A 13581-nucleotide genomic window follows, 5' to 3' on the forward strand; every position below is an offset into this window, starting at 1 on the left:
ACTATAATGATCTAATGTGGGTAAAATGGGAACAACCCTCTTTTCCACCCCCACAGGCGCTACCTTTTTGATCTCCATTAAAACTGTTCCACAACTTGCATGAGCGGGGGAATCCAGAGACCAGCAGACTGCCCCGAGGGAGGTAGAAGGCTATGCTACAGAAGGAAGGGGGATTGCTCCATGGAGGAAGGAGAGGAGCTGTCTTTCGGTAGCTGGCATTGAGCTTGGCATGAGGGAAAGCCCTATAGCACACACAGGTAGGCCAGGACACTGCCCTGGGCGCCACCAGCCTTGAAGAAGAACGAGGTAAATATGGACCACTCTCTCTCCCTGGGCCATGGATACCTCATTTGACATCTTGTTTGGCCATAGGTGGCCCTAGAGTTGGCAAGGGCAGGGCAGGATTTTCTCAATCCATGTACTTCCTCCTTTGCAGCCCTGGTGACCATGTTGCAAAAGGGACGGCTCCAGCTGCCCATGTGCCCCCAAGGGAGAGAGAGAAACCCGTGGTCACTTTCACCCTGAGGCTCATTCCCCTTGTTCTCTCTACACCTCATCTCAGCTTTCTCAATTTTGGTTTATTTGTTCACCTTTTGATTTCTGCAGGCTAAGTATGTTCCAACCTGTAATCTCTCTACACACACACACACACACACACACACACACACACACAATGCTCTGTCTGCTACTGACAAGTCCATAGTCTAAAAGTGTCTACCTGGACAAAGTGTGTCACAGAGCACCTCCAGGAAAGGTATTCCTTCCGTTTCACGTGGTCCTTTGGCTGTGACAGGCAGACCTCTAGGATGCTTCTGGAGAGCGGTGCCCTCCATAGCCGGGTGCACAGGAAGGGGACGAGGAGCCTGCACTCTCAATTAGTGTTGGTAGGATGGAAATTAACGCCGCTTTGAAGAGCAGTTTGGCAATTAAAACCCAAAAGCTTAAAAATATGCACAACATTTGCCCCAGCAATTCTTACACTGGAGAACACTGCCAGATGGTATCAAAACATGTTATTTAACAATATTTTAAAGGAAATGTTATTTTACAATAAGGAAAAGCTAGAAAGAACTGCAATGTCCAACAGTAGGGCATTAATTAAACAAACTACGGTGCATCCATGCAATGGAATACTGTGTAGTGACAAACATGCCAAGTTGTCAAAGAATCAACAACATGAGGCAATGTTCACAACATGGGCGTCAAGTGAAAAACGTAGATTACAAACTATCCATGGGGGCCGGGTGCGGTGGCTCAAGTCTATAATCCCAGCACTTTGGGAGGCCGAGGCGGGTGGATCACGAGGTCAAGAGATCGAGACCATCCTGGTCAACATGGTGAAACCCCGTCTCTACTAAAAATACAAAAATTTAGCTGGGCATGGTGGCGCGTGCCTGTAATCCCAGCTACTCGGGAGGCTGGGGCAGGAGAATTCCCTGAACCCAGGAGGCGGAGGTTGCGGTGAGCCGAGATTGCGCCATTGCACTCCAGCCTGGGTAACAAGAGCGAAACTCCGTCTCAAAAAAAAAAAAAAAAAAAATCCATGGGCTGGGCGTGGTGACCCACGCCTGTAATCCCAGCACTTTGGGAGGCTGAGGCAGATGGATCACAAGGTCAAGAGATTGAGACCATTCTGGCCAACATGGTGAAACCCCGTCTCTACTAAAAATACAAAAATTAGCTGGGCGTGGTGGCGCATGCTTTTAGTCCCAGCTACTCAGGAGGCTGAGGCAGGAGAATCGCTTGAACCTGGGAGGCTGAGGTTGTAGTGAGCTGAGATCTTGTCATTGTACTCCACCCTCGAAACAGTGTGAAATTCTCAAAAAAATAAAATAATAAATAAATAATATATGGATAGCGTAAGTCCCAATTTTTTAAAAAAGAATATTTGGATATGTGCATAGATTAAAAATTAAACTGTGTATCAAGCTATTAAGTGTGATTTCACCTTTGTAGTACAACTGGTTTGTATGTTCTTCTCTGTGCTTTTGATTCCTGGGTGGTAGAGTATAGACTGAGGCCAAACTATCTGGATTGAAATCTCAGGCTCTACCGTGTATTAGCTGTGTGACTTTTTATAAATTACCTAACTCCTCTGTGCCTCAGTTTTACCATTTGTAAAATGGGGATGATGATGATGATGATGATGATAAGAATAGTACATGCCTCATATAGTAGTTCTAAGGATTAACTACGTAAATGCATGTAAAGTGCTTAGAGCAGTGCCTGGTCATACCTACACACATTTTAAGTTTTACCTCTTGTTATTTTCAATATTTGCTTTGGTCAACATTTAACACACGTACCCTCAGGGAAAAAAAACAGTGCAATAGTTTTAAACAAGGAAAAGGGATTAGGTCCTTGCAGGAAGACCTGAATGATGAAAGAGGATCTGAAAACCACCCAGTGTCTGCCTTTAAAGCCAATCCTTAGGAATAAAATTATCTATAGAATTTAGGATTCTGGTCAAATTCACTTTGGTCCAAATTACCTAGAAAATTAAAGGAAAGAAATGACCTTTAATGGAATGATCTAGATGGAGGATCAGTGGTCTTGTAGGTTGTCCCTTGCTTAGTGGTTGGTCTTCTGGAATGGGGAGGTCTGGGGGGCATCTGGGCACATGGTGGGAGGTGAGCCAGAGAGGAGAGTCACCACAGAAAATGGTCCCGTCTCTGCAGTCTTAGTTTTATGACACCTGAGCTAGGTCATTCAGATGATTGCTCCTTCTCTAGATATTTACGCAGTGCCCTATGGGCAAGCACTAAGGGCAAGGTCTTGTGATTATCATGACATTTGCTTCATTTGTTCAATAATGATAGCCACGAATGACCCACCACCTCCTGTGTGCTGGTGCGCTGTGCTAAATACACTTGCCATGAATGGCCTCATGTCATCATTATAGTCACGTGTAAGATCAGAGCTGGTAGCATCTTTAATCTCATTTTATGAATGAGGAACTGAAGCACAGAGCGTTGGGCTAACTGGCACAGGGTCAGAAAGCTTACAAGGGGCAGGGCTGGGTTTTGAACCCTAGACCACCTGATCTGTATCATAAGGTGTAACCCCACTCTTTCTGCCTCCACTTGGCTTCCTTTAGCTCTGGAAATCAAGAGTCCAAATATCTTCATGAACACTCAGAAATCTTTTTTTCTCCTGCCTCTGAGACCTCACCCCTACCTTTTTACCCTCCCTTACCCCCCAACCCCCAGGAGAAGCAGCATGTTTAACTGCCTCCTGCCATATGGAGTCAGGAAATACTTTTATTTTTCAAGGATACACATTTTTTTAACTGACAAATAAAAATTGTATATATTTGTTTGTGTATAACATGTGGCTTTGAAATATGTCTACATGGTGGAATGCCTAATCAAGCTAATTAATGCAGCTTTATTCAAAAGTATGACGATAATTCCTTTGGTGCATTAGTGAGTTTCCTGAATTGTATGTCTGCCTCTAAAGACTCCAGAGGCCCTGATGACCTCACTTAGCCATTTTTATGAAAGCACATTTTTGAACAATTGAAATTTTTTTTTAATTGTGGCAAAATACACTTAGCAAAAAATGGCTAATTATCTTAAATGGCTAATTATACTATTCAGTGTGTTAGGTCCATTCACATTGCTGTACAACCAACTCCAGATGCTTTTCACCTTCAAAAACTGAAACTCTGTGCCATTAAATCACAACTCCTCATCTCCCCCATCCCACAGCCCCTGAAATCCACTCCTTTACTTTCTGTCTCTATGCATCTGACTACTCTAGGTACCTCATATAAGTGGAATCATATAGGATTTGTCTTTTTGTGACTGGCTATTTTATTTAGCCTAATGTTCTCAAAGTCCATCCATGTTGTAGCTATATGTCAGAACAGTCTTCCTTTTTAGGGCTGAATAATATTCCGTTTTATGTATATGCCACATTTTGTCTATCCATTCATCCACTGAAGCAACCTGGGTTGCTTCTGCCTTTTGGCTATTGTGAAGGATGACGTTATGGGTGTCTTAGTCTGTTTGGGCTGCTGCAACAGAATACCATAGACTGAGGGCTTATAAGCCACAGAAATTTATTTCTTATAGTTCTGGGGCTGAGAAGTCCAAGATCAAGACGCTGGTAGATTTCGTGTGTGGCAAGAACCCACTGTGTAGCTGGCCATCTTTTCCTGCGTCTTTATGTGGTAGAAGGGCAGGGGGAGTTGGAAGGGCACAAATCCCTCTCCTGAGGATTCTGCTCCCATGACCTAACAACTTCCCAAAGGCCCCACCTCCAAATACCGTCACATTGGAGATGAGTTTTCATCATGTTTTTGGAGAGAGCACAGACATTTGGTCTATAGCATTAGGTGTACAGATAATTTCTTGGAGTCACTGCTGTCAATTATTTTGGGTATATACCAAGAAGTGGAATTGCTGGCTTATAGGGTAATCCCATGTTTAATTTTTCAAGGAAGCACCGTACTGTTTTCCATAGTGGCTGTGCCATTTCACACTCCCAGCAGCAGTGTACAGGAGGACCAGCGGAGGTGCCTTTTTAGCTGGTGTTGCACTAATCTCATGTCCTTTATTTTGGAGCACAGGTCAGTCCATCGTGGGCTGCAAGGCCATTCTCATCGATGATCAGGTCTTTGTGGTGGTAGCCCAGCTCTTCGGCGGCTCTCACATTTACAAATACGACGAGAGCTGGACCAAATTTGTCAAATTCCAAGACATCGAGGTCTCTCGCATTTCCAAGCCCAATGACATCGAGCTGTTTCAGATTGACGACGAGACGTTCTTTGTCATCGCAGACAGCTCAAAGGCTGGTCTGTCCACAGTTTATAAATGGAACAGCAAAGGATTCTACTCTTACCAGTCTCTGCACGAGTGGTTCAGGGACACGGATGCGGAGTTTGTTGACATCGATGGAAAATCTCATCTCATCCTGTCCAGCCGGTCCCAAGTCCCCATCATCCTCCAGTGGAATAAAAGCTCTAAGAAGTTTGTCCCCCATGGTGACATCCCCAACATGGAGGATGTACTGGCCGTGAAGAGCTTCCGCATGCACAACACTCTCTACCTTTCCCTCACCCGCTTCATCGGGGACTCCCGGGTCATGAGGTGGAACAGTAAGCAGTTCGTGGAGATCCAAGCTCTTCCATCCCGGGGAGCCATGACCCTGCAGCCCTTTTCTTTTAAAGATAATCACTACCTGGCCCTGGGGAGTGACTATACGTTCTCTCAGATATACCAGTGGGATAAAGAGAAGCAGTTGTTCAAAAAGTTTAAGGAGATTTATGTGCAGGCGCCTCGATCTTTCACAGCTGTCTCCACCGACAGGAGAGATTTCTTTTTTGCGTCCAGTTTCAAAGGGAAAACAAAGATTTTTGAACATATCATTGTTGACTTAAGTTTGTGAAGGTGTTGTGGGTGAAATTAAAAGACATGTAGCATTAGCTCTCTCAAGAGAGGACCAAGAGAAATCAACAAGCCAGTCAAAGCCAGGCCCTGAGCTCTGAAATTAAAAAGCACTGAAATAGATGTTTTCAAACTTTTAGAACTCACATTTTAATCAGGGATTGCATTTACTGGCTAACTGCATGACATGCCCATTCTACCATTTAAACAAAACATCTTAAAGCCTGTAATTTCTGAGAAAAGAGTACAGCATTTACTCTTACCATCTAGAAATGTAATATGCTTTTCTTTCCCTTTTTAATGAGGAAGGAGAAAATTGGTAAGATGGGACAGCTCTTATAATGAAATAAAAAAACAAACTTTGAGCCCCTCTCATTCCACTTTAATAATGTTTTTGGTAAGAACTCTTAAAGCCAAAAGTCAGCTGGAAAGATTTGCTGATTATTAGTGTAAAAATCTTGTAACACTCAGCAGTGCTATTTTGGGTCATCGCAGTTTCTTGAAAGTATTGCCCGTTCTTCCTGAGTCCTCCTTAATAGCAGAACGTTGGTGACTTTGTAGGCTCATATGGATGCTTATCATGGGTATGTTAACAATTTAATGTTTGACATTGCTTCCTCTGCCACAAAGAAAATATTCTGGTGACACATGTCTAGACCCAGCCCAGGCTGTAGGCCCAGGAGCGAGACAAAGGAGTTTTTCCCTCTTTCCTACCATTCAAAGCTGACCCTAGTGGTGGCCGGAGCAGTAAGGTTTGTGTGATGCTCTTCATGGCTCATCTGCTTCTCTGAACCCGCCCTTTGAGTCTGTGGGTAACCAGCAGACAGGCCAAAGACTGAATGGTGCTTTTCATTTTGTCCTTTAGAGGGATGAAACAGTTATTTCCATCTGATGAGCATTTGGTAGCATTTTTGAAGTGAGATTTTATGAAGTCAAAGGGGACTTTACACAGATCTCGACATGCTTTGAAACCTAGAGGTGGCCCTTTGATTTGTGCGTGTCCTTGCCCTCTGGGCGACTTAATATTTCAAGTCATCGAATAGCAACTTCCCTGCCAGCCCACCTGCCTTCCTCCACACTTGTGTGACAGTCCCGTTGTGCTGAGTTGCTGCTATTGCTGCTGCCGGCGCAGCCCACACCAAACCACAACCCAAGACACTCAGATAGGAATGCTCCTCCCTCTCCCAGTACTTTACCAAAGGAAATGCCACAGGGGGCCATGTGTTGGCTGTGGAATCAGCCTGTGCAAGCTGGGTGGGTCTCAGGCTCATCATAGGGACCAGCTTTGGAGCCAGCCAAGCTGAATCCCATACTCTGAGTCTGTGCTCAAGAAACCAGATGGTGTATTTCCAAATGGGCCTCTCTGATACAGGCAATAGGGAAGCTCGTGGGGAACAATTGTGTGGAAGGTTCTTAGTGGATGTTCTGCCTGGTTAGCTGGTTCTCTTCAGAGAATCTAAAGTGAATGCCTTTGGGGTAGCTCTGGAAGAGAAACCCAACAACTTCTCTCCTAGCCATGAAAGTAGCACGATCATATTGTACTGTATCGTTATTTAAAAATGATTATTTGCCATGTCGTGAGTAGGTAGATGTTTTGCCACAAATATGAATGTGTTTGTTGTTTCCTGACTTCAAGCAATGCAGACGGAGGCAATAAATAGCACTCAGAGAATGAGGCATTGATGTTACTTCAGCACTCTTGGGTACGTTCTGGGACTACTGTAGGCTGAGGCTTCCAGCCTCAGAAACCACGGATTTTAATGAACAAACTCACCCACACATAGTAGTGTTGTTACTTGAAACGTCTGCAAAATACCAAGCAAACAGGAGAAAAGTGGTTTGTTTTCATATTTAAGTGCAAATTACTTTCTTCTGCCTTAAAAAGTTTTTTTTTCTGCCTTCTTGGATTATTTGAACAGGCTACAAATGCCCAGGTCTCCACCTTGGAGGCTGAAAGGGGAAAAGCCCTGCCATTTCTCCAGCCCTAAAGATGGCAAGCTCTTCCTTCTGTTGCATGGAACCCCTCAGACAAACCTGGGTGGAAAAATGGGTACTTGGCAAACTGTAGGAGATATTTAGACAGTCGTAGCAACTGTCTCAGATCAAAGCGATGTTCCCAAATCCAGCCACCTGTAGGGATGGCAAGGTGGCATCTTTTCACAGTGTTGCCACTGCAGAGAGGTATCACATTCCCACCTGTACCTCTGAGGGGAAATTGGCCACTGACTTCCTGCCCTCACTATTCTGAACATGTTGCCAGATTCTGGGAAACCAGGAAACACAGGGCACCGGGCTTAGGATGGGGAGAGTTGTTGAGTCCAGATGGGGAATGAGGGGGTGAAAGAATAATCTAAACAGGTGATGGGCGAGGACTGAGAAGAGGGGGACCCACTCAACTGCAGTCAGGTTTTCCTTTTTTATAATTTTATTTTATGCAAAACTAAAGCCACCAATCTACAGAGCATCTATTTCTGTGGGAGGAGATATTTGTTCTGGCCAACTTACTAAAGGAGCATAGATACTCTTGGCACAGGGTGGCGAAAACTTTGCTTCGTTAATCTTACTGCTCTGTCCCAAGAATCTCTGAAGTTTTCAACAATTTCTGCAAGAAGCATTCTTCCAGTAATAACGTAAAATAAAAAACCCAACCAAGCAACAGCAAAAGTGCAAAGCAGAGAAACATGTGGACTGTCCCCAGTGGAGATCAGCTTGAAGATCTGATACAGGCAATAGGGAAGCTCGTGGGGAACGAAGCTTGAAGGAGGGGGCAGATCTTTCTTCTGCCTTCCCTCCCATCATCCATTGGGTGGTCGTCTGCTCAGCTTGCTTCTTCATGAGCTCTGTGGCTAGGCTCCTGGACTGATCGCTCTATGGAGCTATGTGGCTTTCAGGCCTTTCCTCAAAGGGGGGACTTGTCCCCATACTCCACAGAGTCAGGAATGAGTCTGTTACCAAGACTCTAGGAATTAACCTTAGATGTGAAGAGCACTGTGTTCTTGGACAGTGAATAATGAGGCCGCCTTACATCTTAGCAAAGCTTTATATTTTTCCCATGCACGTTGATATTCACCTCATTTGTTCATAAATAGTTCTGCAGTTTATTGCAGGGCAGATGTTATTCTAATTTCAGAGAGAAGGAAATAGACATGAAAACTATATAAATTGCCTGCCCATGGTTATCCAATCGGGACTGGCAAAGCTAGAACTTTTCCTCTGATCAGCAGACGTTGAATTTTGTTTCTAAGACACCCTGCTATACTCTCCCAAAGAAAGACCTTCGTTTCTACCACGATTTTGAATTTGGCAGCACCTTGAGATAAAGTAAAAAGTGAAGTAAAATATGCATATCCAGAAGGAAAATCATGCTGAATAGACACCATTCAATCAACCCATCCATTTAACAATGAACAAACATGCTGTTACAGGCAAGGCCCCACTCTTGAAAGTCTTCCAGAAATTTTGGATAGTTTTCTGTTGTTCTAAGGAGGATTTCTAGCTGGTCTGGTTGTTTCTCTCCCTGCATAGCCATGAGATGTTGAGGTTGAAGCACATCTGGTTCTTGTCACAGTGCCCACCAGATAAACAAGAAGAGATCTGTGTAGGAAAAATTCAAACCCTGAACGCATGAGCAGTGATGGATTGCTCTCAGCCATCATCACCCTTCGGGGAGCACACTGAAAATGGCAGAGTTGCATTTTTCTTCCCCATGGAGTGAGAGGCTGTGTATTTTTAGGAAAGAAATCAGCGTGGGATGCCGGAGGTTTGGCGGCCAGGAGCACTCGTGATGGAAATTTCTCCAGCTTGGGGTATAATGAAGGGAAGATGAAGTTCTGCAGGAGGGGACGTTTGCATGCCACCTAAAGAAAATTCTTAGCTGGCTTTCCGATTCTTCCACGGAGGTATCAGCCTCTCCTTCACAGCTGCAGAAGGAAGCTCTTTAATTAGGCAGTGGCCAAAGATTCTGTTCAACAGCTTCCTGGAGTGGAAAGAATAATCTAGTTGTATGCAATGACGCAGTGAGACAGTGGTCCAGATTTGGGTGGCAATGGAAAGGGAATGGCAAAGTGGGGCAGATGGCTCTGGAGGAAACTTGGGAAAGTAAAAACAAACTAGAAGAAAGGGGAAAAAGGATAACGATTTCCTTTGCCTCAGCTGGGCAAGCAGAGGGTAGAATGACCGGGAAAATTAACAGCATTTCAGTTATTAATGAAGAGAAGAACTGTAATGCTCATTCAAATAAGAAGTATATTGTAAAGCTACTGAGATCTAAAGCAAGTCATTATTGTCCTTACCGTATTCCATCGCCTGTAGCAAAACCTATTATTTTCTAGTAGGAAACATTCCCTATCAATCCCTTTGACTATCAGGAGGGTCTAAGAATTGTGATAAAATAGGCCAATGTGCTATTTGGTACCATTTTTATGTATTTTAAATGTATAACCTAGATAAAATAAGTATAGTTTCTACGTGTAAAGAAGCAAGTTTACAGTATGCAGGCTGCAATGGATGTATTTTAGGCTGTATATATATTTAGCTCTTTTTGGTAAATAGAGTGTGCAAACGATATGCCTCTTAATGCAATATATTCGGTACGTCTATGAATAAAAAGTGGTTCATGCCTAATATGGTTTTCTTCTCTGGGCTGCTTGATATGAATATGTCCACTTGAGTCGCAGATTGGCAGGGACACCCCTAGGCCACTGAGGGACAGCAGTATCTCTGCAGCTCACTCTCTGTTTAGATGGGAGGTTACCACTACAAGGGTCTTTTGCTTCTTCTGCTTGGAAACTTAAAAACCACTCAAAAGTCACTACAGATTCACTGAAGAGCTTCAGGTTACACACTGCCTGATCTGTGGAATTATAATCCTAATAGGTTGACAAAGAATTCTAGGAACCTTTGGATATCTTCCAATTCTGCCAGGTGAGGAGGAAGTGAGATTGTAAGACTTCATTGGTTGGGTTGAACCGTCATAAACACCTGAGGACAGAGCTTTTGTCTTGTCTTCTGCATGTCTACCCCGGCACACAGTAGGCATGCAGTGTTTGCCACATATATCTTCATCTAAGACCCATCTCGTTTAGTTGGACAAATGAAGCCTCGGAAACCCAAATCACATATGACTGTGTACTCACTGTGTGTCAAGTACTTCCATATGCCATGGGGCTTTTGAAAATCTTCAAGAACAAAGTTCTTGCCATCAAGCGACTTACAATCTAGTAAAGAGGGAAAATAATAAATCATGATGCTATAGTCAGCAATACAAGGTTTAGGTGATATCCTGTATCACAGTCCAGGCACAGTGACTCACACCTGTTACCCCAGCAGTTTGAGAGGCCAAGGTGGGAGGATCACTTGAGCTCAGGAGTTGGAGACTAGCTTGGGCCACAAAGAGACTCCATCGCTACAAAAAAAAAAAATAGAAAATAGCTGGATGTGGTGGCATGCATCTCTAGTCCCAGCTACTCAGGAAGCTGAGGCAGGAGGACCCCTTGAGCTCAGGAGTTTGAGGCTGTAGTGAGCTCTGATCATGTCACTGCACTCCAACCTGGATGACAGAATAAGACCCTGATCTGTAAAAAAGAAAAATCTCCATCACAAAAATCACAAAACAGTGTGTGACTAATTATGCAATGAATGGAACAGTTAGCTGTAATAACCAAAGAGCTCACCACCTTTTCTCTATTCTACTGGTTTGAAGCAGGTCAGAGTTTGTGTCTTCAAAGAGAGGAGATTATACAAGAATGTGATTCAGGGGTGCAAGAAGTCACCGGAAGGTGTGTCCACCACAGGCACAACCAAACAGTGCGAATGCCTCCCTGCTCAGAATAGATACCAACCGTAAGCACCATCCACCTGGACCCAAGGCATTCCAGTGGAATCTGAGTGCGAATACAGGCAATAAATTCATGTGAGGAAAGGTTATGTTAGGTCAGGAGAAGTACCCTTCTAACCATTTGGAAGAGAACGGCCTGGTTTCTTTCCATTGTTGTTTTACCATTGAATCATTGTTTTGTGTTTGTGGAGAAGTACAGAAAAGAACTAAAGATTTTCAGACCTGCAAGTCAGAAACTCATCAAAGCAGAGATTCATCCTAATATCTCAGTGCATTTCATCTTGGAACTAAAGTGCTCTGTGCAAATTGCGCAGAGCTGACCATGTACCCACTAGTGAGGCAAGTACGCTTATTTTCTCTGTGTCTTGGAGAGTAAATTGAGGGCTGAGAAGAATTGGAGGCATAAGTAATGTGTCACTTTCATTGATCTCTTGTCCTTGACTTCTGTACCTGCCTCCCAGACAAAATAACACTTTCCTAACCAGAGTCTAATTGGCACAAATGATTTTTTTCTGACAAATTGGTAGCAAAGCTGGAACGGAAGGCCTGGGACAAACCTTACGCTCTTGGCCTCTGCTCCAGGCAGCCTCTTGCAGAACATGAGTTTCTCCCACTCCTGCCGTTAACCAGACAGCACACCAAAGGAATACAGGGGAAAGGAGGCCAGTAGTCATGGAAAGGCTACCCCAGAGTCTCTGGCACCTGCTGGAATCTGTGTGTGGGCCCCAAAGAGCATGCTTCTGCACACACCTCCAGGTTTCTACCCCAGAAATCCACACAAACGAAGAGAGAAAATCCAGCTAAGTTATCTTTCACTTCCAAGAAACAATTGTTAGGGAAGGAGAAACAAGTCTGGATCTCTGCGCCTTATCTCACACCATTCATCACCCAAAGAAATGATGCAGGGCTCTGACGAGCACCTCCTGTTTTGGAGCTAAGAGATTCGAGGTGGTGCTGCCAGCCCATCCGTTCTGCCATCTCTCTGTTTTCTTTCAAAAGTAGTGTAGGCTGCAGAGCCTGTGGAAGTAGGGATGGGACCTCAGAGGAAGTGACACTCTTGATATTTGTTTGGGCATGGGCTCAACTCTGCTCACCCCGGTGTGACTCTCTTCTTGTCTCCTGCTTTTGTTTCTCTTACACTGTCCAAGAGTTCTGGACACATTGTCACTTAAAAATAGTTTTATTTCTAGTTTACATCATTTTCCTGCCTCTTTGGATTACAGCATCTTGGCTTATAAATCACAAGGAAATCCAAATAAAGACTTTGTGCTTGAGTCTTTCCCGCTAATTTTGACTACCTATTATGTGAACAGTGCTGTACTAGTACTGAGAAAGCAAAGGTCTTAAGATACAAAAGTGTTCAAGAATCTTTTAATATAGTGCTTTCTTGCCAGTTTGCATAAGATGGAAATTCACAAAGAGTGTGAAGGTAACCTGAATAGTATGACCCATGTGATCCAGTCTCTCCACAGCATAACACTTAACAAAACACACTCCAACAAATAGTCATACATTTAATTCTGATTTTTACCATGCCCTTGAAAGAAGAGGAAAGCCTGTTCACATCCATCCAAACGCTGCCTCTGAAATCCAGTCTCCACCAAACCACTTGCTCTCCCACTGCCCACTTCAGCGCCAATCTCTTTCTCCACTCTTCCACAAGCTCACCTTTACGTCACCCTCCCATCCACTGGCTGGCTGTCTTCCACATTTCTTCACATCAGTTTTCCTGGGCAGATCATAGAGAGAAAGGAACTCCATGTGTTCCAACATTCATATATTTCATTCTTGCTATTATAAATTCAATAGGTTTTAATATTCTTCGGCTCTGCTTCTCTCTTTCTGCACCATGTGACCTGCCGTAGTTTTGAAATATACTTGCAAATTATTTGGTGCCCCTCCCTTCAAGAGGTGGAGCCCGGTTTCCCTCTCCTGGAGTGTGAGCTTTGCTTAGTGACTTGCTTCTAAGGAGTAGAATGTGGCAGAAGTGTTGGCGTATGACGTCCCAGAATAGGTCTTGGACTGCTCACTTGGAGGGAGGCCAGCCACAATGCTGTGAACATACTCAAGCAGCCTATTGAGAGGCCCACGTGGGAGGCACTGAGCTCTTCTGCCAACAGTCTGCACCATGGGAGTGAACCAACTTGGAGGTGATCTGTCGGCCCTGGTCAAGCCTTCGGATGATTGCATATCTGGCCAATGTCTTGAGTACAACTTCCTGAGAAACTTACGCCACTCCTGGATTCTTGATCCATAGAAAGTATGTGAGACAATAAGCATTTATTGTTTGAGCCTGCTGAGTCATGGAGTAATTTGTTTTGTAGTAATGAGTGACACACCACCACTTTTCCTGGC

The 13581-nt window shown here is 44.1% G+C and overlaps 1 protein-coding gene across 1 annotated transcript in view; it reads left to right on the top strand.

Moving 5' to 3' along the window:
* Nucleotides 1-10013, top strand: part of LGI2 (leucine rich repeat LGI family member 2) — a 34875-nt gene extending 24862 nt beyond the window's left edge. The window contains exon 8 of the mRNA XM_002745941.7: nucleotides 4574-10013. Within this exon, the coding sequence (XP_002745987.2) occupies nucleotides 4574-5391 (818 nt within the window). The 3' untranslated portion in view covers nucleotides 5392-10013. The remainder of the gene's footprint in view (nucleotides 1-4573) is intronic.
* The last annotated feature ends 3568 nt before the right edge of the window (nucleotides 10014-13581 follow it).

Source organism: Callithrix jacchus, chromosome 3 (genome assembly GCF_049354715.1).
Source record: "Callithrix jacchus isolate 240 chromosome 3, calJac240_pri, whole genome shotgun sequence".
Classification (NCBI taxonomy): Eukaryota; Metazoa; Chordata; class Mammalia; order Primates; family Cebidae; genus Callithrix; species Callithrix jacchus.